The sequence below is a fragment of the Pseudophryne corroboree genome, chromosome 12 (assembly GCF_028390025.1).
Source record: "Pseudophryne corroboree isolate aPseCor3 chromosome 12, aPseCor3.hap2, whole genome shotgun sequence".
Taxonomy (NCBI): Eukaryota; Metazoa; Chordata; class Amphibia; order Anura; family Myobatrachidae; genus Pseudophryne; species Pseudophryne corroboree.
In genome coordinates this window covers 116237995-116264964 of record NC_086455.1, presented here as the reverse complement: position 1 = coordinate 116264964, position 26970 = coordinate 116237995, and the positions used below count along the sequence as shown (strand labels likewise).

Here is a 26970-nt window from a genome sequence, read left to right as displayed (position 1 = left end):
GATAATTATGAGACAACAGGTCTAATCATATGATTCACATCAGCCACTCTGATTGTACTGTTCTTTGCTTTTATCAGGAACATTTAACATTTTTATCTGATGCCAATGCTTTTAATAGTATAAATGCTAGAAGTCCAGCACTCACACTGACCAGTAAAGGTTCTCTGATGTATGGACGTCCTCACAGCAGAGCTTTGCAGCATATAAAAATCCAAATATGCGCATTCCGTTCATAATCACACCAAATCAGCTAATAACATCAACGTTTCATTGTATCGAATCACTGTCTTCAGGGTGTGTGGGTGTGGTGTGCGTGGTGGGGGGCGGGCCCTGGCCCGTTGTGTCAGAATTATATATTGTCCTTGTCTTTGTGAGGGCTAATTCAAAAGTAAGGTGATGAGCAAACCTACCCATTCCTCTTTTCTCCTTGCTGCCAAATCCATGAAAGATATTCATGAAGGACCGGGATTGGAGGTCATGGTGTAGATCATGGGTCTTCAACCTGTGGCCCTCCAGCTGCTGTGAAACTACACATCCCGGCATGCCCTGCCAGTTTTGCTATTAAGGTATGCTAAAGCTGAGGCAGGGCATGCTGGGATGTGTAGTTCCACAGCAGCTGGAGAGCCGCAGGTTGAAGACCTATGGTGTAGATTGTGAAGGATACAGATTTATTTTAGGAAAACATGGTCACCGTGGCAAAGTCTCAATGTTTTTGTGGGCGGGGCAGGGGAAATGTTGATTCTCTTGACATTAAGATGGGGGTGAAGTGGGGGCGCAAAGCAAATTTAAAACAATCTGTTTTCAAGAGTTAAACAACTAAGCCATGGAAATTGGGCAATGTAGCTAAAGCATCCCACAATCCTGGAAAGGGGGTATTAGGGACGAGCACTGGGGATGAGGAGGGGAATGGGAGGACATGTGGCAGGGTTGGCCCTAGATAACACTACTGATAGTGTAGATGGGAAATCGACATGCCATCCCGAGCCGGTTGCTTTCCTTGTCATTAAAGTGCATTGTGGGAAGGGGTGAGAGGACCACTCCTAATGTCTTGACTGGTAAAGCACTTGATATCCTGGCTGTCTGCATCCTGGCGCTCTGCATATCGGCACCGGGATACCGACAACCATTCTCCCTCTTAGGGTGTCCCCGACACCCCTGGAGGGAAACCGTGCCCGCAAGGGGTTCTTTTGCACTCGACTCGCTGCCGCCATTCCGGTGGTCAGAATTCCGGTGCCGGTATGCTTGGCGCCAGAATCCTGAGTGTCGGTATATCATAGTACACGAGAATATGGCATACCTAATTTACAGAAAGTGAGAATTCAAATGAGTATGAGGGGACAGATTAATACAAGGGGAAAAACGTTGTGCAATATACCTATGAAGGGCTGTGCAAGCATTCATACTGAGAACTTGTACGGCTCCTATTGAAGAAAAATAAAGCACAGACCGTAAAACATGCTCTCTGACTCTAAAAACAACAAAAACCCTTTCACTATAGGACATAAGTAATAATATATTATCCTTTTATGAAGAAAAGAATATTGTGAATAAAATATAACTGCCCATTATGATCATATGTTAATAATCCCAGTGCCATAGCACAAATAATGACCAAAAAATGTTTAAAAGTATAGGACATAGCGATCAGATACAGATGTTATTTGTTTTTATAGAGACTCACGATAAAATTAGATTTCTTAGAAATGCCTTTAATTTAATTTACTGTATATACTCGAGTATAAGTCGACCCGAATATAAGCCGAGGCACCTAATTTTACCACAAAAACCTGGGAAAACTTATTGACTCGAGTATAAGCCTAGGGTGGGAAATGCAGCTCTAGCCATACACAGCCCTCATGCTGCCAGATATGCCCCACAGTGCCAGATATGCCCTCATGCTGCCAAATATGCCCCACAGTGCCAGATATGCCCTCATGCTGCCAAATATGCCCCACAGTGCCAGATATGCCCTCATGCTGCCAGATATGCCCCACAGTGCCAAATATGCCCTCATGCTGCCAGATATGCCCCACAATGCCAGATATGCCCTCATGCTGCCAGATATGCCCCACAGTGCCAGATATGCCCTCATGCTGCCAGATATGCCCCACAGTGCCAGATATGCCTTCATGCTGCCAGATATGCCCCACAGTGCCAGATATGCCCTCATGCTGCCAAATATGCCCCACAGTGCCAGATATACCCTCATGCTGCCAGATATGCCCCACAGTGCCAAATATGCCCTCATGCTGCCAGATATGCCCCACAATGCCAGATATGCCCTCATGCTGCCAGATATGCCCCACAGTGCCAGATGTGCCAGATATGCCTTCATGCTGCCAGATATGCCCCACAGTGCCAGATATGCCCCACAGTGCCAGATATGCCCTCATGCTGCCAGATATGCCCCACAGTGCCAGATATGCCCCACAGTGCCAGATATGCCCCACAGTGCCAGATATGCCCCACAGTGCCAGATATGCCCTCATGCTGCCAGATATGCCCCACAGTGCCAGATGTGCCCCACAGTGCCAGTTTGGTTACTTACCCTCCATCGCTCCCGCGCTGTCTTCTGAAGGAGGGACACAGAGGGCACAGCGCACGGCTCTCCTGTGTCCCTCCTGCGTCTCCAGCGGCAGCGGCTTGTGTGTTAAAGGAAGTGCTGGTTCGTGCACTTCCTTTAACACACACACGCCGCTGGACATGCAGGAGGGACACAGGAGAGCCGCGCGCTGTGCCCTCCGTGTCCCTCCTAAATCCTGACTCAAGTATAAGCCGAAGTGGCTTTTTCAGCACAAAAAAAAAAAAAAGGGCTGAAAAAGTCGGCTAATACTCTAGTATATACGGTATGTCCATTTATGACCTTCTGGTGTTAAACTATATAATGAAAATACCCAAACCAATTTTTCCTCTTTACTGATCTATATTAACCACATCTACTTAGTGGAGGTACTAAATCAACTATTTGTTACCTTACATTGGTAGCAATATATGTAACCACTTACTGGCATGGGCAGATCACATGTGATCACACCACCCCACTGTGTCCCCCAGTTTTTGACAAAGAGTTCCGTTCTGCAGATGTGCATAATATAATATTTAAATATTTTAAAAAATACTTTTTAAACTACTTTAAGTAAAAAATAAAAACAACAACTTTATGAACTATTTTGAAGGGACAAATAGTCAGTTAAGTGGTTAATCTACCAGAAATGCTTAACTAATGGCGAATCAATCTGTTCCTTCATTAGATCTTTGAAAGCCTTCCTTATGCATCATATACATTACATGATCCTCTGTACAATGACGCGGTATATGTTTTTGGGTTTTTTTTGTTGGGTTTTTCTATAAGATCTGTGGACCTGGGCAAGTTACAGGAAACAAAGTTATTGATACATGATGATCTTGTCGTAAATGGAAGGGAGTGTGACTAAAGCACCATATACAGTAGGGGTAGTTTCTATTATGAGAGGAAGTGGCAGATAAATGTGCACTGCGGTGTGGATTGATATGTAAATGTAACTCGTATGGTACAACCTTTTCTATAGAACTATTTCAGTGAGGAGGGAACTGTATGTATACAAAGGTTGGCCTATCAACAAGCATACTAAAATTTAGCGAGTTATTGGACAGTCATCTACAGCAGTGGTTCTCAAACTCGGTCCTCAGGACCCCACACGGTTCACCTTTTCCATCTCACCCAGCAGGTGCACTGTGTATCACCAACTGTCACATTTTAAAAATCTACAGGTGACCTGCAAAACATGAACCGTGTGGGGTCCTGAGGACCGAGTTTGAGAACCTGTGATCTAGAGGGATCTTAGGGAATGTCCGCAGTCCTTAAAAGCACACCGACTCTTAACCATTGGTCTCCCCTCCCCACCATGTTTTTGTGTGTAAATAGTACTTTATTTTCTTGATGCATTGGTGGAGATGTTGAGAGCTGTTGCGCTTTGATCATTACGTAACTCCCTGTTTGCTCTTCAGGATATTTAACATCAGCAGTGGAAAGCAGAAGAAGCTGTACAAGGGGTCACAGAGCGAAGACGGGACACTTATTAAAGTAAGTATATTCTGTTCACCGACCTACTGCCATCAAGTGATCTTGTTTATTTACACCCTATCCATGTTGTCCTACAGTAACCCGACACCCAGCCTTGTAGGCAGGTTTTCTGTAATTCCTCATATAATTCCCTGTATGGAAGCGGGAATATGCTTAAAGGTTTTGCAGGATTTTTCTTCTCAGCAATATCCTATATAATTTAGTTATATATTACTGTACGAGTCTGGCTTTCTTACAGTAAAGTTCAGTGTGTATTATGTTCAACCTTCCGTTACAGAGCTTTCTCCTGTATATGGCTCTTGCCTGTGAAAACGCGTTATAACCATCCCCAACATCTGTAAATCCTAGTTGCCTGTATGTTCTATCTGTCCCAAGACCATGTGGTTGCTGACGGAGCATAAGGCGTTAAGAGGATTTTCCAGGACAGTCTTTCATTTATTTCTGGGTTCTCAGCATTTATACTGCTGACAGTAAAGTACAGTCAGCAGTCACAAATCTTAAGGGAATATTCTCAGCAGCAGTATTGACGTGGTAAGAAGCTGCTGTGGTCTACAGCACATACAGTTCATGTGTAGTGCGTGCAGCACACTCATAGATTTGTGTGTGGGTCGACAGTCAATAGGTCGACAGGGTCAAAAGGTAGACACCATTTTTTTTTGCATTTTTGTGGTTTGTGTGGATAGTTTTATCATCTGTGACCCCCAGTTGTAGAAAGGCATACCCTTGCGCGACTCGGTGGCTCGCTGCGCTTGCCACAAGGTTTATAATTAACTCCTATGCCGACATGGATAGAGAAGGTATGAAATAGTCCAAAAAAACATTTGAAATTTTAAAAAAATGTGTATCTTTTTCATGTAGACCCTTTGACCCTGTCGACCTTTTGTACTGTTTACCTTTTTTATGTTGACCTTTTGACCCCGTCGACTTAATGTCTGTCTAACATATGGTATCTATCTATTGACTGTCTAACTAGACACTGTCTATCTATCAACCGGATACCCATAGATTTTCCTCTACTATCATCTTCCTGAGATCAAAAATGTGTTTCTTTTCTTACAGTAAACCATTCTTATTCTGTATTACCATCCTGACTATTATCTGGTTATTTTATTTTTTTATACAATTCTTGTATAGTGTAAAAACGAAACTAAACAAATGTATGATGTGTCTGCTATAAAGGAATGTTATCAGTGTTTTAGCTTTTTGATCAAACTGGGTTTGTGTGTTTTTTAACTTAAATATACAAATAGAATCCTTTAAAGGTGAGATTCTGGACTTTCACTCTTATTTTACTGGATATGTATAAGTACATGCCTAAATTAAATTTATTCTATTTGCGCATGGACTTGTAATTTCAAAACAACTAGAGATTCACAATTTTGTAATTTTGAACTTTTGTTTACAATACATGACTCTTATACCAGATTTGTTACTTCACAATTCTTTTTTTTTTTTTTTCATTTTTTATTGACCCTTTCAAAGTAAAACAAAGATTTTTTACGAACCCCAATGTATTAAGAACAGTTATGAAACGGACAATGTACAGTAGTGTACCAGGGTTTGCAGTAATTATATAATTTGAGCCACTCAAAATTGTGAAGACCAGTCAGTTTACAGGTAAGGAAAGGATGAAGCAACAAATACAAATGAAACGTATGGATGATTGTACACCAGTCATAGACCTATCAAATAGTCAATGTTAAAATCAAATGAATGTCAGAAATTAGGTGACAAGTACACAGTCGATATAACTGTGGTAATTCCCAAGTTTAAGCCCTTTGTCAATGTTCTGAAAAACACAAATAGGCAAATCTATCCATCTGCCACCCATGGTGCTAAATACCTATTTCTTATCAGCATAGCCTGACAGAAAGGTAGAGTAGTCCACCTTGAAACGTATGCAAGAAACAGAGTATTTCCAGAAGTGTCCAGCTCAATATGAGTATATACCAGGAGCGGATCCAGAAGAAAATGATAGGGGGGGCACCATGGAAGGGGCAAGTACATTTGCGTGCGGCTTCTGTGCATGTGAGGTGGCGCTTCTGATACAATGCCCACAGTTGTAGCGCTCATTATGCAATGTCCACTGTACTGGTAGTGCCCCTTATATACAGTGCCAGATTAAGGTCCTGATGGGCCTGGAGCTGAAATTTATAAAGGGCCTATTGTGCTCCATCTCAGGGGGTGTGACCAGCATGGCGGGGGTTTTACTTTTGATATGGGGGTGAGGTTTGACCCATGGGGTGTGGCTAAAACCATGGAGGACATATATGAAGCATACACTACCTGTTATACAGGTTGAGTATCCCATATCCAAATATTCCGAAATACGGAATATTCCGAAATACGGACTTTTTTGAGTGAGAGTGAAATAGTGAAACCTTTGTTTTTTGATGGCTCAATGTACACAACCTTTGTTTAATACACAAAGTTATTAAAAATATTGTATTAAATGACCTTTAGGCTTTGTGTATAAGGTGTATATGAAACATAAATTAATTGTGTGAATGTAGATACACTTTGTTTAATGCGCAAAGTTATAAAAAATATTGGCTAAAATTACCTTCAGGCTGTGTGTATAAGGTGTATATGTAACATAACTACATTCTGTGCTTAGATTTAGGTCCCATCACCATGATATCTCATTATGGTATGCAATTATTCCAAAATACGGAAAAATCCGATATCCAAAATACCTCTGGTCCCAAGCATTTTGGATAAGGGATACTCAACCTGTATTATTGACCACTGAATACTACTTCATACCAGTTGTGAGTGCCGTCTCCATAGATTTACTATATATATATATGGCAAACGAGTATATTACCCGATCAATGTGACAGGGCATCCACACCATCGTCCGGACCACATGCAATACATGCAGTGTATTGTATGTGGTCCTGACACCCTGAAATGCTGACAGTGGAATATACTTCTTTGCCCCGGGAACGCTGCACCGAATCCATGCAGCAATCTCAGCTACTTCGGAGATTGTAATGTGTGTCCCCATTCAGGGATGTCTTGTCCCGGGAGTTGTATGTGACAGAAGTCACCGGTGAGACAGGGAGAGAGATTACAGCCTTTTTGTATGATCCAGGGATGTGGTAAAAAAAACTGAAAGGACAGGACCATACAGGAAGGCTGTAATCTCTTTCCCTGTCTCCCCGGTGACTGCTGACACACATGCCCCCCCTTCACACCACCACGCAGTCTGACCACCACAATGGCTGAAATATCTGGTGGAATCCGGTCCGATGTTGCAGGGACCAGAACGTTCCAGTTTTTACTAAATCCCCCAGGAATGCTCCTGACATGTAATGCCCCCATTAGTGCCAGTTACAAATAATGCCCCCAGAAGTGCCAGATACACATAATACCCCCAGCAGTGCCAAATACATCTAATAACCACAGCAGTGCCAGATACACGTAATGCCCCAGCAGTGCCAGGTACACGAAATACCCCCAGCAATGCCAGATACACGTAAAAACCCCAGCAGTGCTAGATACACGTAATTTTCCAGCAGTGCCAGATATATGTAATGCCCTAGCAGTGCCAGATACACGTAATACCCCCAGCAGTGCCAAATACATGTAATGCCCTAGCAGTGCCAGATACACGTAATACCCCCAGCAGTGCCAAATACATTTAATGCCCTAGCAGTGCCAGATACACGTAATACCCCCAGCAGTGCCAAATACATCTAATAACACCAGCAGTGCCAGATACACGTAATACCCCAGCAGTACCAGATAAATGTAATACCCCCAGCAATGCTAGATACATGTAATACCCCCAGTAATGCCAGATACATGTAATGCCCCAGCAGTTACAGATACATATAATGCCCCCAGTAGTGCTCACCGCTGCTGAGCTGCTGCTGTTTGTGTCTGAGGGAAGGGAGGGAGGGCACAGTGCAGTGTGCATCTCTCCTACCCCTTACTGAGCCCAGTCTCCAGTGGCCATTTGAAATATGGTGCCGGCTCATGAGTCAATCAAAGGTCGTGGCCTGGAAGCCAATCAGGAACCGCAGCTGGCCGGTCCGCGAGCTGCAATTGGCTGATTGTCAGCACCATATTTGAAATGGCCATGCGCCCCCTTCTAGAGTGGCTGCTCATATTTACCATGACTGGAGCCGGCACTACACACACATTTTATATACATAAACACACACATATATGTATATATGTATGTATGTTTGTATGTATGTGTGTGTGTGTGTGTGTGTGTGTATATATATATATATATATATATATATATATATATATATATATATATATATATATATATATATATATGCACGTACATACACATCTATATATGTATACACATAAATATATATACACGTGTGTATACAATATACACACGTGTTGTTCCTCAGTATGTTCCACTACTGAATCAGTCAGCAGCAGCCAGCAGGTAACGGGTCTGATATCTCACCTCAGTCTGGAGGATATCAGACACCCTGCTGCTGCTGCCGACACCAAGCCGACCACTTTCATGGAGATGCTGCCTTGAGAGCCCTGCTGCCATGTCCTGTGCTGTGTTGCGGACTCTGCGGAGTCCATATCAGGACATAGGGACAAGTGTGGTAGTGGCAGGCAGGGCGGCCGCGGCACCTTTTTGACGTCAGTTGCTGTGACGTCATCCGGCGCGGAGGCGCCGCCGAGACACACTGTAGGGAAGGCTGAGAAAGCCTTCTTCTGTCTCTGTCAGCGGCGTCATTTGATCCTTCGGTGCCGCGGACATGGGAGGCGGATCTCGGGTGGTGAGGGGGAAGGGGGAGGGGCCCACCTAGCACGCTGCACTGCAGGCTGCAGTAGAAGGACGGAGGGACTGGGGACGGAGGCACAAATGACGGGGGGCAAGAGTGCGTCCCCCCCTGGATCCGCCACTGGTATATACTCTATATAGAATTTAAGATGTGACACTTGTGCTGTGTTCATCGCTGAAGTAATTATAGCTTAGACCACAGGTTCTCAAACTCGGTCCTCAGGACCCCACACAGTGCATGTTTTGCAGGTACACAGGTTTATTAATTACTCAATGACTTATTTTAAAAAGTCCACAGATGGAACTAATTATTTCACTTGGGATTCTGTGAGGAGACCTGCAAAACATGCACTGTGTGGGGTCCTGAGGACCGAGTTTGAGAACCTGTTGCTTAGACCATCAGAGGCAATAGACCTACAAAGTGGCGTCACTTTTATTTGCGACCTCCATTCCCCATCACCACTAGACAAGAGGTACCTAGTAACCTTAAGGAAGAACTAATTAGGAGTGTAGATGAGTGCATATGATCGAGAAACAGGAATTTAGGACATATAAACAGAGGAGTCCACCATAAGTGACTTAGCTACTCCAGCAAGATGCAATCCTCAGTGGTTGTGGAAAATGTTGGACTTTGACCGATTGATCCTCAGGCCGGAAAAAGGTGTAAAAGTCATTGATCTTTTCCAATTGCTGGCTGATATGTTTAAGAGTAGGCTTGAATTGGCAGAATATGTACCTTTTGGTAAAGGTAAGCTCTTGTCTATATGCCATGAAGAGTGAAGGCTGTGCTAGTACGTGATGGATTATTCATAACTGCCAGAGAATCTGAATACCGAAGTCCTTTGTTCCAGTGTCCCCTAAAGGATGTCTAAGAAAAATCAATTGTTATGAAGGTGCATGGTGAAGCTTGGACACTTTTTAAGAGAAAAAAATTGAATGAAGTTGGCGCTCATCCCCCTACACATCCTTCTAGCTGGAAGCCTTCATTTTTTTGTTTTTTTCTCTTACGTCCTAGAGGATGCTGGGGACTCCAATAGGACGATTGGGTATAGACTGGATCCGCAGGAGACATGGGCACACTAAAAGACTTTGACTGGGTGTGAACTGGCTCCTCCCTCTATGCCCCTCCTCCAGACCTCAGTTAGATTCTGTGCCCAGAGAGACTGGACACAAACTAGGGGAGCTCTCCTGAGTTTCTCTGAAAAGACTTTGTTAGGTTTTTTATTTTCAGGGAGACCTGCTGGCTACAGGCTCCCTGCTTCGTGGGAGTGAGGGGAGAGAAGCAGACCTACTTATTCTAAGTTAAAGGCTCTGCTTCTTAGGCTACTGGACACCATTAGCTCCAGAGGGTTCGATGACTTGGTGCGCCTAGCTGCTTGTTCCCGGAGCCGTGCCGTCAATCCCCTCACCGAAGCCGGAAGAAAGAAGCCGGGTGAGTATACAGAAGCAAGAAGACTTCAGTGATGGCAGAAGACTTCAGTAACGGAGGTACAGCGCAGCGGTCGCGCTGCGCGCCATGCTCCCACACATACACCAACGGCACGCGCAGGGGGGGCGCCCTGGGCAGCAAGATACTGGAGCTGATAACACTGGCAAAAGACCATATATAAGTGCCTAGGCACTAAATATAAGACCCCCGCCAGTCTAAATATTCAAAATTGAGCGGGACTACAGTGCCCAGGGAGGGGGCGTGGCTTAGCCCTCACAGCTTACCAGCGCCATTTTTCTCTCTTCACAGACATTGCAGAGACACTAGGCCGGACCTCCGCTCTCCTTAGCAAGTAAATGGAGCCAAAAGGGGGGGTGCGGGGGGGGGGGGGGGGGGGGGGCACAGTTATTTGGTGCTATTAAACAGCGCAGTGATCATATATTATTTTTTTTGTAGTATATGGACACCGTGGTGTGAGCTGGTATACTCCCTCTGTGTTCTCTCTAACAGGCTTCTCTGTGGGTCTATCCCCTTTTGCCAGTGTGAGTGTGTGTATGTCGGTACGGTGTGTCGACATGTCTGAGGCTGAGTGCTCCTCCCCGGAGGAGGTTACTGGGGGCGCAGAGAAAGATTTGGGAGTGACTCTGTCGGCACCGCCGACTGCTGATTTGGTGGCCATGTTAAGTACATTGAATGCAAATGTGGCATTATTGTCTAAGAGGCTGGATAAATCTGATTCTCAGACACAAATGTGGAGAAAATCCATGGAGGAAGCCTTATCCCAGGTACAGGCACCCTCAGGTTCACAAAAGCGTTAATTTACCCAGATGGCGGATTCTGATACCGACACGGACTCTGATTCCAGTGTCGACTTTAGTGAGGCCAGTTTACATCCAAGAGTGGTGAAGAGTATTCAGTACATGATTTTGGCAATTAAAGATGTTTTACATATTTCTGAAGTGCCTGCTGTTCCAGATACAAGGGTTTGTTTATATAAAGGGAAAAAGCCTGAGGTGAAGTTTCCCCCCTCTCATGAACTGAACGCTCTTTATGAAAAAGCTTGGGAATCGCCTGACAAAAGGTGGCAGGTTCCCAAGAGAATTTTTATGGCATATCCTTTCCCCTCGGACGACAGGGAAAAGTGGGAGTCATCTCCCAATGTGGACAAGGCCCTGTCCCGGCTGTCCAAGAAGGTGGCGCTTCCGTCTCCCGACACTGCTGCCCTCAAGGATCCTGCGGATCGTAAGCAGGAAACGACATTAAAAGCTATTTATGTCACTACGGGTGCACTCCTCAGACCTGCCGTGGCGTCGGCTTGGGTGAGTAGTGCTATTGCTAAGTGGGTTGATAATTTGGCATCTGACATGGATACCCTGGATAGGGATAACATTCTTTTGACTCTCGGTTATATCAGGGACGCTGCAGCTTACCTAAAGGATGCGGCGAGGGATATTGGCCTCTTGGGATCAAGAGCCAATGCCATGGCAGTCTCGACCAGGAGAGCGCTGTGGATTCATCAATGCAATGCTAATGCCGACTCCAAGAAAGCTATGGAAGCTCTCCCTTATAAAGGTAGTGTCTTGTTTGGTAACTGCCTCGCTGACCTGGTGTCTACCGCTACAGCGGGTAAGTCATCTTTTCTTCCTTATGTTCCAGCACAATAGAAAGAGGCACCCCATTATCAGATGCAGTCCTTTCGGTCTAATAGATACAAAAAAGGAAGAGGCTCGTCCTTCCTTGCTTCAAAAGGTAGAGGAAGGGGAAAAAGGGCGCCTGCTGCGTCAGCCTCTCAGGACCAAAAGTCCTCACCGGCCTCTGCCAAGTCCACCGCATGACGATGGGGCTCCGTTACGGGAGTCTGGGCCGGTGGGGGCGCGTCTCAGACTCTTCAGTCAGGTCTGGGTTCACTCGGGCTTAGATCCTTGGGTGTTAGACATAGTGTCCCAAGGATACAAACTGGAGTTTCAGGAGCTGCCCCCCACCGATTTTTCAAATCAGCCTTGCCAGTTTCTATCCCAGAAAGGGAAGTAGTGAGTGCGGCAATACAAAAGCTGTGTCAACAGTGTATCATTGTCCCGGTACCCCCATCCCAACGGGGAGAAGGGTTTTATTCGAGCCTCTTTGTCGTACCAAAGCCAGATGGCTCTGTCAGACCGACCCTGAACCTAAAATCCCTCAATCTGTATTTGAAAACTTTCAAGTTCAAAATGGAATCTCTTCGGGCAGTGTCTCCAGTCTAGAAGGGGGGGATTTTATGGCGTCAGTCGACATAAAAGATGCCTTCTTACACATCCCGATATATCCTCCACATCAGGCTTTCCTGAGATTTGCGGTGCAGGATTATCATTACCATTTCAGACGTTGCCGTTTGGGCTTTCCACGGCCCCGAGGGTCTTCACCAAAGTGATGGCGGAAATGATGGTGCTCCTATGCAAGCAAGGTGTCACAATTATCCCATACTTGGACGATCTCCTGATAAAGGCGAGATCGAAGGAGCAGTTGCTAAGAAATCTGTAACTCTCCCTGACTGTTCTGCAACATCATGGTTGGATTCTAAATTTGCCAAAATCTCAGTTGATTCCGACAACTCTGCTGCCTTTCTTGGGCATGATCCTGGACATGGAACTGCAAAGAGTGTTTCTTCCAGCGGAAAAAGCTCTGGAAATCCAATGCATGGTCAAGGAGATTCTGAAACCGGCAAGAGTGTCGATTCATCAATGCACTCGAGTGCTAGGGAAGTTGGTTGCGGCTTACGAAGCCATTCCGTTTGGCAGGTTTCATGCAAGGGTGTTTCAGTGGGACCTGCTGGACAAATGGTCCAGGTCTCACCTGCACATGCACCGGACATTAAGTCTATCTTCCAGGACCAGAATTTCTCTCCTGTGGTGGCTGCAAAGTTCTCACCTTCTAGAGGGACGCAGGTTCAGAATCTAGGATTGGGTCCTGCTGACCACGGATGCAAGTCTCCGAGGCTGGGGAGCAGTCACGTTAGGAAGAAGTTTCCAGGGAAAATGGTCAAGCCAGGAAACTTGTCTCCACATAAACGTTCTGGAGTTAAGAGCCATTTACAACGGCCTTCTGCAAGCGGAACACCTACTTCGAGGTCTACCTGTCCTGATTCAGTCGGACAACGTAACAGCGGTAGCGTACGTAAACCGTCAGGGCAGAACAAGGAGCAGAGCGCCGATGGCGGAGGCCACAAGAGTTCTCCGCTGGGCGGAAAAGCACGTGAGTGATCTGTCAGCAGTCTTCCTTCCGGGCGTGAACAACTGGGAAGCAGACTTCCTCAGCAGACACGATCTCCATCCAGGAGAGTGGGTTCTTCATCAAGAGGTATTTGCAGAAGTGACAAGGCGTTGAGGAATTCCTCAAATAGACATGATGGCGTCTCGCCTCAACAAGAAGCTTCCGAGGTACTGTTCCAGGTCAAGGGACCCCCAAGCCAGTGCAGTGGACGCACTGGTAACTCCGTGGGTGTTTCAGTCGGTATATGTGTTCCCTCCACTTCCTCTCATGATCCTCAACACTTTCGGAATAAGACGAACAAGAGTTCCGGCAGTACTCGTCAATCCAGATTGGCCACGGAGGGCCTGGTATCCGGATCTTCAGGAATTGCTCATAGAAGATCCTTGGCTGCTTCCTCTCAGAGAGGACCTGTTACTGCAGGGGGCATGCGTATTTCAGGACTTACAGCGGCTGCGTTTGACGGCGTGGAGGTTGAACACCAAATCCTAGCTCGAAAGGGTATTCCCGGGGAAGTCATCCCCATTCTCCTTAATGCTTCGCCGTGACCTCCTTTCTCTAACGTCCTAAGTGGATGCTGGGGACTCCGTCAGGACCATGGGGTTTAGCGGCTCCGCAGGAGACAGGGCACAATAATAAAAGCTTTAGGATCAGGTGGTGTGCACTGGCTCCTCCCCCTATGACCCTCCTCCAAGCCTCAGTTAGATTTTTGTGCCCGGCCGAGAAGGGTGCAATCTAGGTGGCTCTCCTGAGCTGCTTAGAATAAAAGTTTAAGTTAGGTTTTTTATTTTCAGTGAGTCCTGCTGGCAACAGGCTCACTGCTACGAGGGACTTAGGGGAGAGAAGTAAACTCACCTGCGTGCAGGATGGATTTGCTTCTTAGGCTACTGGACACCATTAGCTCCAGAGGGAGTCGGAACACAGGTCTCACCCTGGGGTTCGTCCCGGAGCCGTGCCGCCGACCCCCCTTGCAGATGCCGAAGTTGAAGAGGTCCAGAGGTCCAGAAACAGGCGGCAGAAGACTTTCAGTCTTCATAAGGTAGCGCACAGCACTGCAGCTGTGCGCCATTGTTGTCAGCACACTTCATACCAGCGGTCACTGAGGGTGCAGGGCGCTGGGGGGGGGCGCCCTGGGCAGCAATGTATTATACCTTTTTTATGGCTAAAATACATCACATATAGCCCTTGAGGCTATATGGATGTATTTAACCCCTGCCAGATCTCACAAACTCCGGGAGAAGAGCCCGCCGTTTTATGGGGCGGGGCCTATTCTCCTCAGCACACGGCGCCATTTTCCTGCTCAGCTCTGCTGTGAGGAAGGCTCCCAGGCTCTCCCCTGCACTGCACTACAGAAACAGGGTTAAAACAGAGAGGGGGGGCACTTATTTGGCGATATGATTACATATGTGAAAATGCTATAAGGGAAAACACTTGTATAAGGGGTTGTCCCTGTATAATTATAGCGTTTTTGGTGTGTGCTGGCAAACTCTCCCTCTGTCTCCCCAAAGGGCTAGTGGGGTCCTGTCCTCTATCAGAGCATTCCCTGTGTGTGTGCTGTGTGTCGGTACGTGTGTGTCGACATGTAGGAGGACGATGTTGGTGAGGAGGCGGAGCAAATTGCCTGTATTGGTGATGTCACTCTCTAGGGAGTCGACACCGGAATGGATGGCTTATTTAGGAATTACGTGATAATGTCAACACGATGCAAGGTCGGTTGACGACATGAGACGGCCGGCAAACAAATTAGTACCTGTCCAGGCGTCTCAGACACCGTCAGGGGCTTGTAAAAACGCCCATTTACCTCAGTTGGTCGACACAGACACGGACACTGACTTCAGTGTCGACGGTGAAGAAACAAACGTATTTTCCTTTAGGGCCACACGTTACATGTTAAGGGCAATGAAGGAGGTGTTACATATTTCTGATACTACAAGTACCACAAATAAGGGTATTATGTAGGGTGGGAATAATCTACTTGTAGTTTTTCCTGAATCAGATAAATTAAAGTGTGTGATGATACGTGGGTTTCCTCCGATAGAAAATTATAGGAGGTATACCCTTTCCCGCCAGAAGTGAGGGCGAGTTGGAAAACACACCTTAGAGTGGATAAGGCGCTCACACGCTTATAAAAACAAGTGGCGTTACCGTCTCCAGATACGGCCGCCCTCAAAGAGCCAGCTGATAGGAAGCTGAAAAATATCCTAAAAAGTATATACACACATACTGGTGTTATACTACGACCAGCAATTGCCTCAGCCTGGATGTGCAGCGCTGGGGGGGCTTGGTCGGATTTCCTGACTGAAAATATTGATACCCTTGACAGGAACAATATTTTATTGACTATAGAGCATTTTAAGTATGCATTTCTATATATGCGAGATGCGCATTCTGGCATCAAGAGTAGATGTGATGTCCATATCTGCCAGACGATGTTTATAGACATGACAGTGGTCAGGTGATGCAGATTCCAGACGGCACATGGAAGTATTGCCGTATAAAGGGGCGGTCCATCGGACCTGGTGGCCATGGCAACAGCTGGAAAATCCACTTTTGTTACCCCAAGTCACATCTCAGCAAAAAAGGACACAGTCTTTTCAGTCTCAGTCCTTTCGTACCCATAAAGGCAGGCGGGCAAAAGGCCAGTCATATCTGCCCAGGGTTAGAGGAAAGGGAAGAAGACTGCAGCAGGCAGCCCATTCCCAGGAATAGAAGTCCTCCACAGCTTCTGCCAAGTCCGCAGCATGACGCTGGGGCCATACAAGCGGACTCAGGTGCGGTGGGGGGTCATCTCAAGAGTTTCAGCACGCAGTGGGCTCACTCGCAAGTGGACTCCTGGATCCTACACGTAGTATCCCAGGTGTACATTGGAAATTCGAGACATCTTCCCCTCACAAGTTCCTGAAGTCTGCTTTACCAACGTCTCCCTCCGACAGGGAGGCAGTATTGGGAAAAAAATTCACAGGCTGTATTCCCAGCAGGTGATAATCAAAGTACCCCTCCTACAACAAGGGAAGGGGTATTATTCCACACTATATTGTGGTACTGAAGCCAAACGGCTCGGTGAGATCTAAAAGATTTGAACAATTACATACAAGGGTTCAAATCAAGATGGAGTCACTCAGAGCAGTGATAGCGAACCAGGACGATATGGTGTCACTGGATATCAGGGACGCTTACCTACATGTCCAAATTTTGCCCTTCTCACCAAGGGTATCTCAGGTTCGTGGTACAGAACTGTCACTATCAGTTCAGACGCTGCCGTTTGGATTGTCCACGGCACCCAGGGTCTTTACCATGGTAATGGCCGAAATGATGATTCTTCCTAAAAGAAAGATGGACGCTTTCCTGATAAGGGCAAGGTCCAGAGAACAGTTGGCGGTCGGAGTAGCACTATCTCAAGTAGTTCTACGACAGCACGAGTGGATTCTAAATATTCCAAAATCGCAGCTTTTTCCGACGACACGTCTAATGTTCCTAGGAATGATTCTGGACACAGTCCAGAAAAGGATGTTTTCTCCCGGAGAAGAAGGCCAGGGAGTTATCCGAGCTAGTCAGGAACCTCCTAAAACCAGGAAAAGTATCAGTGCATCATTGCACAAGGGTCCTGTGAAAAATGGTGGTTTCTTACAAAGCGATCTCATTCGGTAGATTTCACGCAAGAACCTTTCAGTGGAATCTGCTGGGAAAATGGTCCGGATCGCATCTTCAGATGCATCAGCGGATAACCCTGTCTCCAAGGACAAGGGTGTTTTCTTCTGCGGTGGCTGCAGAGTGCTCATCTATGAAAGGGCCGCAGATTCGACATTCAGGACTGGGTCCTGGTGACCACGGATGCCAGCCTGAGTGGCTGGGGAGCAGTCACACAAGGAAAAAAATTTCCAGGGAGTGTGATCAAGTCTGGAGACTTCTCTCCACATAAATATACTGGAGCTAAGGGCAATTTACAAGGCTCTAAGCTTAGCAAGACCTCTGCTTCAAGGTCAGCCGGTATTGATCCAGTGGGACAACATCACGGCAGTCGCCCACGTAAACAGACAGGGCGGCACATGAAGCAGGAGGGAAATGGCAGAAACTGCAAGGATTCTTCGCTGGGCGAAAAATCATGTGATAACACTCTCAGCAGTGTTAATTCCGGGAGTGGAAAACTGGGAAGCAGACTTCCTCAGCAGGCATAACCTCCACCCGGGAGAGTGGGGACTTCAGCGGGAAGTCTTCCACATGATTGTAAACCGTTGGGAAAAACCAAAGGTGGACATGTTGGCGTCCCGCCTGAACAAAAAACTAGACAAATATTGCGCCAGGTCAAGGGACCCTCAGGCAATAGCGGTGGACGCTCTGGTAACACTGTGGGTGTACCAGTCAGGGTATGTGTTCCCTCCTATGCATCTCATACCAAAAGTACTGAGAATCATAAGAAGGAGATGAGTAAGAACGATACTCGTGGTTCCGGATGGGTCAAGAAGGACTTGGTACCCGGAACTTCAAGAGATGCTCACGGAAGAACCGTGGCCTCTACCTTTAAGAAAGGACCTGCTCCAGCAGGGGCCTTGTCTGTTCCAAGACTTACCGCGGCTGCGTTTGACGGCATGGCAGTTGAACGCCGGATCCTGAAAGGGCATTCCAGATGAAGTCATCCCTACCCTGGTCGAAGCCAGGAAGGATGTAACCGCAAAACATTTTCACCGCATTTGGCGAAAATATGTTGCGTGGTGTGAGGCCAAGAAGGTCCCTACAGAGGAATTCCAACTGGGTCGTTCCTACATTTCCTGAAAACAGGACTGTCTATGGGCCTAAAATTAGGGTCCATTAAGGTTCAAATTTCGACCCTGTCGAATTTCTTCCAGAAAGAACTGGCTTCAGTGCCTGAAGTTCAGACGTTTGTAAAAGGGGTACTGCATATACAGCCTCCTTTTGTGCCCCCAGTGGCACCTTGGGATCTCAATGTTGTTTTGAGTTTCCTAAAGTCACATTGGTTTGATCCACTCACCACTGTGGAATTAAAATACTTCACATGGAAGGTGAAGATTCTATTAGCCCTGGCTTCAGCCAGGCGTGTGTCAGAATGGGCGGCTTTATCATATAAAAGCCCTTACTTAATTTTTCATTCTGACAGGGCAGAATTGAGGACTCGTCCTCAATTTCTCCTTAAGGTGTTTTCTGTTTTTCACATGAACCAACCTATTGTGGTACCTGCGGCTACTAGGGACTTGGAGGACTCCAAGTTACTTGACGTTGTCAGGGCCCTGAAAATATGTTTCCAGGACGACTGGAGTCAGAAAATCTGAATCGCTGTTTAGCCTGTATGCACCCAACAAGATGGGTGTTCCTGCTTCTAAGCAGACGATTGCTCGCTGGATTTGTAGTACAATTCAGCTTGCACATTCTGTGGCAGGCTTGCCACAGCCAAAATCAGTAAAAGCCCATTCCACAAGGAAGGGGTCTCGGCTTTACAACTTTGCCGAGCTGCTACTTGGTCAGGGGCACACCCTGACTGAGGAGGACCTGGAGTTCTCTCATTCGGTGCTGCAGAGTCATCCGCACTCTCCCGCCCGTTTGGGAGCTTTGGTATAATCCCCATGGTCCTGACGGAGTCCCCAGCATCCACTTAGGACGTTAGAGAAAATAAGAATTTACTTACCGATAATTCTATTTCTCGTAGTCCGTAGTGGATGCTGGGCGCCCATCCCAAGTGCGGATTGTCTGCAATACTTGTACATAGTTATTGTTACAAAAATCGGGTTATTCTTGTTGTGAGCCATCTTTTCAGAGGCTCCTTCGTTGTTATCATACTGTTAACTGGGTTCAGATCACAGGTTGTACGGTGTGATTGGTGTGGCTGGTATGAGTCTTACCCGGGATTCAATATCCTTCCTTATTATGCACGCTCGTCCGGGCACAGTATCCTAACTGAGGCTTGGAGGAGGGTCATAGGGGGAGGAGCCAGTGCACACCACCTGATCCTAAAGCTTTTATTATTGTGCCCTGTCTCCTGCGGAGCCGCTAAACCCCATGGTCCTGACGGAGTCCCCAGCATCCACTACGGACTACGAGAAATAGAATTATCGGTAAGTAAATTCTTATTTTCTAGCCTTATCACCGTATTTGGAGAAAATGTGTTGTGGTGTGAAGCCAGGAAAGCTCCTGCGGAGGAGTTTCAACTGGGTCGTTTCCTCCATTTTTTTGCAGGCAGGTGTGGATGCAGGCCTAAAATTAGGTTCCATCAAAGTGCAGATTTCGGCTTTATCTATTTTCTTTCAAAAAGAATTGGCCGCCCTTCCTGAAGTTCAGACTTTCGTGAAGGGAGTGCTGCATATCCATCCTCCATTTGTGCCACCCGTGGCACCGTGGGATCTTGACGTGGTGTTCCAATTTCTTATGTCTCACTGGTTTGAACCTTTGCAAAAGGTTGAGTTGAAAGTTCTCACTTGGAAAGTGGTCATGCTTTTGTCCTTGGCGTCCGCCAGACGGGTGTCTGAATTGGTGGCTTTGTCTCACAAGAGCCCATATTTGATTTTCCATGTGGATAGAGCGGAATTGAGGACCTGTCAACAATTTCTGCCGAAGGTGGTTTCTTCGTTTCACATAGATCAACCTATTGTGGTGCCTGTGGCTACGGATGCCGCGGCGGTGCTAAAATCTCTCGATGTTGTAAGAGCGTTGAAGATTTATGTCTCCAGAACGGCTCTTGTTAGGAAAACGGAGGCTCTCTTTGTCCTGTATGCTTCCACGCCCATTCTACGGCTGGATTGCCGTTGCCGAAGTCGGTGAAGGCCCATTCTACCAGGAAGGTGGGCTCATCTTGGGCAGCTGCCCGAGGGGTCTCGGCACTTCAGCTTTGCCGAGCAGCTACGTGTTCGGGTTCAAACACTTTTGCTAAATTCTACAAGTTTGATACCCTGGCTGATGAGGACCTCGTGTTTGCTCAATCGGTGCTGCAGAGTCGTCCGCACTCTCCCGCCCGGTCTGGAGCTTTGGTATAGACCCCATGGTCCTTTTGGAGTCCCCAGCAATCCTCTAGGACGTAAGAGAAAATAGGATTTTAATACCTACTTGTAAATCCTTTTCTCCTAGTCCGTAGAGGATGCTGGGCGCCCATCCCAGTGCGTACTGTTACTTGCAGTTGTATTGTTAGTTGCTGGTTTCGGTTGCACGCAGGTTGTGTATCGGTTATGTTCAGCTTGTTGCTGTTTTTTTCGTTCATACTGTTATCTGGTTTTCTTGGTATTCCAGGTGTACGGTGTGGTGTGAGCTGGTATGTATCTCTCCCTTGGTTTAACAAAAATCCTTTTCCTCGAAATGTCAGTCTCCCTAGGCACAGTTCCTATAACGGAGGTCTGGAGTAGGGGCATAGAGGGAGGAGCCAGTTCACACCCAGTCAAAGTCTTTGTGTGCCCATGTCTCCTGCGGATCCCGTCTATACCCCATGGTCCTTTTGGAGTCCCCAGCATCCTCTACAGGCTAGGAGAAAGGATTTACCGTTAGGTATTAAAATCCCATTTATTTTTTTTGTTTTAAGTGCCTCCAGGAGCAAGGTGTATTTTTTTTTTCTTTTTTTTTTTTTTTTCTAGTGCTGCCTAAGGAGCATTAATTATTTAACATTTAGAGCTTTAGTTCAATCTTTAATCAAATATGTCTTCCTTAGAAAAATATTTGGGAGCTTTTGTGAGACTAGTCAAGTGAACCAGCTCTGCTGTTAAAGATTGGGAAGTCTTTGAGTCTGATTTTTTTTTTATATCCTTCAAGAGTTAGGAGCAAGTTGTGGAATAATCAAATTAAGTGAAATGCTACTTTATTGAGGAGGATTCCTCTGAGCGACTGGAAATTGAGTGTAAGATGCACAGTTCTTCCTAAACCAAAGTTGTACCCATTGATGATTCAGCTTTTTATGCGGTTTCCTTAATTTAAAGAAATAAAGAAAAAATATATATTTTCTGTCCAGGTGAATGACTTGTTGACAGACGGATTGACAGCCTCACAGATTTTCATCAGGCAAGAGCTTCTTAGACCTTTTTAGGCTACAGTCTGACATGGTCTGTAGAGTTCTAATCAAAATAAATTGCTGATATCAGTTTATAACAAATTCCAGTTGCTACAGTGGATGCAAGTCTGATATCTGCTTACATTTCTGCCTCTTCCATTGGAGCAATTTGAACTTTAGCTAAAGCCATGCTGCCTTCGAATTGAAGAGGTCTCTGGATCCCATTTTCATTACTGGTAATTAGGGATTTCAGTACCAGGATCCTGCCCAATACCTGGGATTATAGACCTCATAAACACTCTGTATTATGGGACTCTGTAGGTCCAACGGAGTTTGAGTTAGTCATTCACTAGTGGGTGATTGTGTCTCTCTGACCCTTCAGCTGAGTGACAACTCACTGTCTGATATTTCAGCCGAGGCGGTGACAGAATGTGAAGTGTGAGGCAAGTTGTTATGGAAACCAGGCTCTTTTGCATTCTAACTGTGTAATACTGCTGGATACCCTTCGACATGACCCATTCCATTAGGTACAAAATGCTCTGTTCCTGGACTTCCTTTCCAGTGGCGTGTCCAGAGGTGGGGCTGCAGTATAGTCCAAAACTCAGATAGGTGAGCCACACCAACTGCCACCACAAACTGCCAAACATTGCCTGCCGGAACGTATTGGCAGTTGGTGTGGCTCCCCTATTTGAATTTTGGATTGTGCTGCAGCCCCACCTTTACAACTGCCACTAGCAAGGAAATCCAGGAACAGAGCATTTTGTACCTAATGGAGTGGGTTGTGTTGGAGGATATGCTGCTGCTAGCACTGCTGACCACCTATCGTCTACGAAAACACAATGCAGCCCCTTACAAAAGGTAATTTGATACGCAGAAAATACAAGGGTACCTTTTTAAAACGGCAACGCTCTAGGCTCTGGTAGGTCTTGTTTTTTGTTTTATTACATACATAACAAAACGCACACTTTTTACTAGCCACTTTTTCTTTTAATCACGATACAAGGTTCCAGTAATTCTGGGATTAGAAAATGGATGTGTGCTAGGCATCCTTACTTTTTGGCAGTGAATTAAAAAATATTATTTCTCAGAGGGAGAGAAGTTACTTTGTTTCAGCAACTGTTTCTAGACCAGGTTCATCTCCACTTCCACCATGGAGACCTGTGTGAGAGGAAGTTTGTATTGAGGTTACATATTGACACTTTCAGTGCTCCCTACAAAAACATCCTAGGTCTTGCTGTAAACTAACTATATAACTGGCATTAAAACAAGCGATTCAATGTTTACTTTCTTAAGTTGAAGTTATTCCTGTACCACAAACTTGGTTTGGGTTTTTATTCCAGCCTTTTTCTCGTTCAGAAGCAAGATTGTATTTCCTGTCTAAGGTTCTTAGTCTCTATATAAACCTAAACGACTCATTAAGTGTTCCATTTTGGTAGCACATTTGTGCCTTCTCAGGTTTCTAGTTTAGTGTTGTCGCTTTCGGTTCCATGGCATTCCTTTTTGTTAAAAGTCATGGTGGTTGTCGTTTGAAGAGCTGTGACCGAATAGTTACTCCGTATCTTTATGACCTGTTGATCAAGGATCCTTTCTCTTACGTCCTAGAGGATGCTGGGGACTCCGTAAGGACCATGGGGTATAGACGGGCTCCGCAGGAGACATGGGCACCTAAAAGAACTTTCTAGTATGGTGTGCACTGGCTCCTCCCTCTATGCCCCTCCTCCAGACCTCAGTTGGATCTTGTGCCCAGAGGAGATTGGGTGCATTACAGGGGAGCTCTCCTGAGTTTTCTGTGAAAAGAATTTTGTTAGGTTTTTTATTTTCAGAGAGCTCTGCTGGCAACAGACTCCCTGCATCGTGGGACTGAGGGGAGAGAAGCAGACCCACTTCTTAAGAGTTTAAGGGCTCTGCTTCTTAGGCTACTGGACACTATTAGCTCCAGAGGGAGTCGGAACACAGGTCTCACCCTGGGGTTCGTCCCGGAGCCGCGCCGCCGTCCTCCTCACAGATGCCAGAAAAAAGAAGCAGAGTGAGTATTAGAAAAGAAAGAAGACGTCAGGCGGCAGAAGACTTCAGATCTTCCTGAGGTAAGCGTGCAGCAGTAAGCTGCGCGCCATTGCTCCCACATAACACACACACACATGGCACTGATGGGGGCAGGGCGCAAGGGGGGCGCCCTGGGCAGCAGTAAACCTCTTTTTGGCACAAAAGGATGTTATTAGGCTGCTGAGGCAGTAAATAAACGATTCCCCGCCATTATTTTCAGATACAGAACGGGACCGAAGTCCGCCGCTGGAGGGGGCGGAGCTTGATCCCTCGGCACTAGTCAGCGCCATTTTCTCCACAGAAGCTGCAGAGAACGCTGGCTCCCCGGACTCTCCCCTGCTGAAGAGCTCAGAGGACTGAAAAAAGAGAGGGGGGCACATAATTGGTGCAGTGAGTGGGGGAAATCAATTTATATTTCTCTAACGTCCTAGTGGATGCTGGGGACTCCGAAAGGACCATGGGGGATAGCGGCTCCGCAGGAGACTGGGCACAAAGTAAAAGCTTTAGGACTAGCTGGTGTGCACTGGCTCCTCCCCCTATGACCCTCCTCCAAGCCTCAGTTAAGATTTTGTGCCCGAACGAGAAGGGTGCAATCTAGGTGGCTCTCCTGAGCTGCTTAGAGTAAAAGTTTAAATAGGTTTTTTATTTTCAGTGAGACCTGCTGGCAACAGGCTCACTGCATCGAGGGACTAAGGGGAGAAGAAGCGAACTCACCTGCGTGCAGAGTGGATTGGGCTTCTTAGGCTACTGGACATTAGCTCCAGAGGGACGATCACAGGCCCACCCATGGATGGGTCCCGGAGCCGCGCCGCCGGCCCCCTTACAGATGCTGAAGCAAGAAGAGGTCCATAAATCGGCGGAAGAAGACTTTCCTGTCTTCATAAGGTAGCGCACAGCACTGCAGCTGTGCGCCATTGCTCTCAGCACACTTCACACTTCGGTCACTGAGGGTGCAGGACGCTGGGGGGGGCGCCCTGGGAAGCAATGAATTTACCTTATTTGGCAAAAAATACATCACATATAGCTCCTGGGCTATATGGATGTATTTAACCCCTGCCAGTTTTCCAGAGAAAAGCGGGAGAAGAGCCCGCCGTGAAGGGGGCGGGGCCTATCTCCTCGGCACACAGCGCCATTTTTCCCACACAGCTCCGCTGGTAGGAAGGCTCCCAGAATCTCCCCTGCATCCTGCAACTACAGAAACAGGGTAAAAAAGAGAGGGGGGCACTTATTTGGCAAAATAACAGATATAAGCAGCTATAAGGGATAGACACTTATTGTAAGGTTGTCCCTATACATATATAGCGCTCTGGTGTGTGCTGGCAAACTCTCCCTCTGTCTCCCCAAGGGGCTAAGTGGGTCCTGTCCTCTATCAGAGCATTCCCTGTGTGTGTGCTGTGTATCGGTACGTTTGTGTCGACATGTATGAGGAGAAAAATGATGTGGAGACGGAGCCGAGTGTCTGTAACAGTGATGTCACCCCCTAGGGGGTCGACACCCGAGTGGATGTACTGTTGAAAATTACGTGACAGTGTCAGCTCTATATAAAAAAACAGTGGTTGACATGAGACAGCCGGCTACTCAGCTTGTGCCTGTCCAGACGTCTCATAGGCCGTCAGGCAGATGGCTGATACAGACGCCGACACGGATACTGACTCCTGTGTCGACGGTGAAGAGACAACCGTGATTTCCAGTAGGGCCACACGTTACATGATTGAGACAATGGAAAATGTTTTATACATTTCTGATAATACGAGTACCACCAAAAAAGGGGTATTATGTTCGGTGAGGGAAAAACTACCTGTAGTTTTCCTGAATCTGAGAAATAAAATGAGGTGTGTGATGATGCGTGGGTTTCCCCCCGATAACAATTAATAATTTCTTAAAAAGTATTGGCTGCATACCCTTTCCCGCCAGAGGTTAGGATGCATTGGGAAACACCCCCTAGGGGGGATAAGGCGCTCACACGCTTGTAAGAACAAGGGCTCTACCCTCTCATGAGATGGCCGCCCTTAAGGATCCTGCTGATAGAAAGCAGGAGGGTATCCAAAAAAGGTATTTACACACATACTGGTGTTATACTGCGACCAGCTATCGCCTCAGCCTGGAGGTGCAGTGCTGGGTTGGCATGGTCGGATTCCCTGATTGGAAATATTGATATCCTAGATAAGGGTAGTATATTATTGCCTATAGAGCATTTAAAAGATGCATTTCTATATATGCATGATGCACAGCGGAATAATTGCCGACTGGCATCAAGTATAAGTGCGTTGTCCAATTCTACCAGTAAAATGGTCAGGTGATGCGGATTCCAAACGGCATTTGGAAGTATTGCCTTTGAAAGGGGACATTTGGGGTCGGTCTTTTAGACCTGGTGGCCACGGCAACAGCTGAGAAATCCACGTTTGTACCCCAGGTCGCCTCTCAAAATAAGACGCCGTACTATCAGGCGCAGTCCTTTGTTGGCAAGCGGACAAAAGGTTCCTCTTTTCTGCTCGTGACAGAGGGAGAGGAAAAAGGCTGCAGAGATCAGCCAGTTCCCAGGAACAGAAACCCTTTCCCGCCTCTGCCAAGCCCTCAGTATGACGCTAGGGCTTTACAAGCTCAGGCACGGTGGGGGCCCGTTCTCAATGAATTTCAGTGCGCAGTGGGCTCACTCGCAAGTAGACCCCTGGATCCTTCAGGTAATATCTCAGGGGTACATATTGGAATTCGAGACGTCTCCCCCTCGCCGTTTCCAAAAGTCGACTTTACCGACGTCTCCCTCTGACAGGGAGGCAGTTTTGGAAGCCATTCACAAGCTGTATTCCCAGCAGGTGATAATCAAGGTACCCCTCCTGCAACAGGGAACGGGGTATTATTCCACACTATTGTGGTACCGAAGCCAGACGGCTCGGTGAGACCGATTCTAAAATCTAAAATCTTTGAACACTTAAGGGCCCTACTCACTGGCCGACCCGCCACCGAGTTGCCCGACGGCGGATACGGCCGACGAGCGACCCGGCGGCGGGGGGGCAGTGACGGGGGGAGTGAAGTTTCTTCACTCCCCCCATCACGCGGCTGCATTGAAGTGCAGGCAAATATGGACGAGATCGTCCATATTGGCCTGCATGCACAGCCGACGGGAGACCAGCGATGAACGAGCGCGGGGCCGCGCATCGTTCATCGCAGGAGTCTCCACACTGAAAGATATAAACGAGTTCTCGTTCATTTATGAACGAGATCGTTCATATCTTTCAAAAAATCGGCCAGTGTGTAGGGCCCTTTACATACAGAGGTTCAAATTCAAGATTGAGTCACTCAGAGCAGTGATTGCGAACCTGGAAGAAGGGGACTACATGATGTCTCGGGACATCAAGGATGCTTACCTTCATGTCAAAATTTACCCTTCTCACCAAGGGTACCTCAGGTTTATGGTACAGAACTGTCACTATCAGTTCAGACGC

The 26970-nt window shown here is 46.8% G+C and overlaps 1 protein-coding gene across 5 annotated transcripts in view; it reads left to right on the top strand.

Annotated features, from left to right (window-relative positions):
• The window catches only part of MAPKBP1 (mitogen-activated protein kinase binding protein 1), a 373799-nt gene that overhangs the window by 263344 nt on the left and 83485 nt on the right, over positions 1-26970 (top strand). For all 5 annotated transcript variants that reach the window (XM_063947904.1, XM_063947905.1, XM_063947901.1 and 2 more), the window contains exon 17: positions 3988-4063. In XM_063947904.1, coding sequence (XP_063803974.1) covers positions 3988-4063 — 76 coding nt within the window. The remainder of the gene's footprint in view (positions 1-3987; positions 4064-26970) is intronic.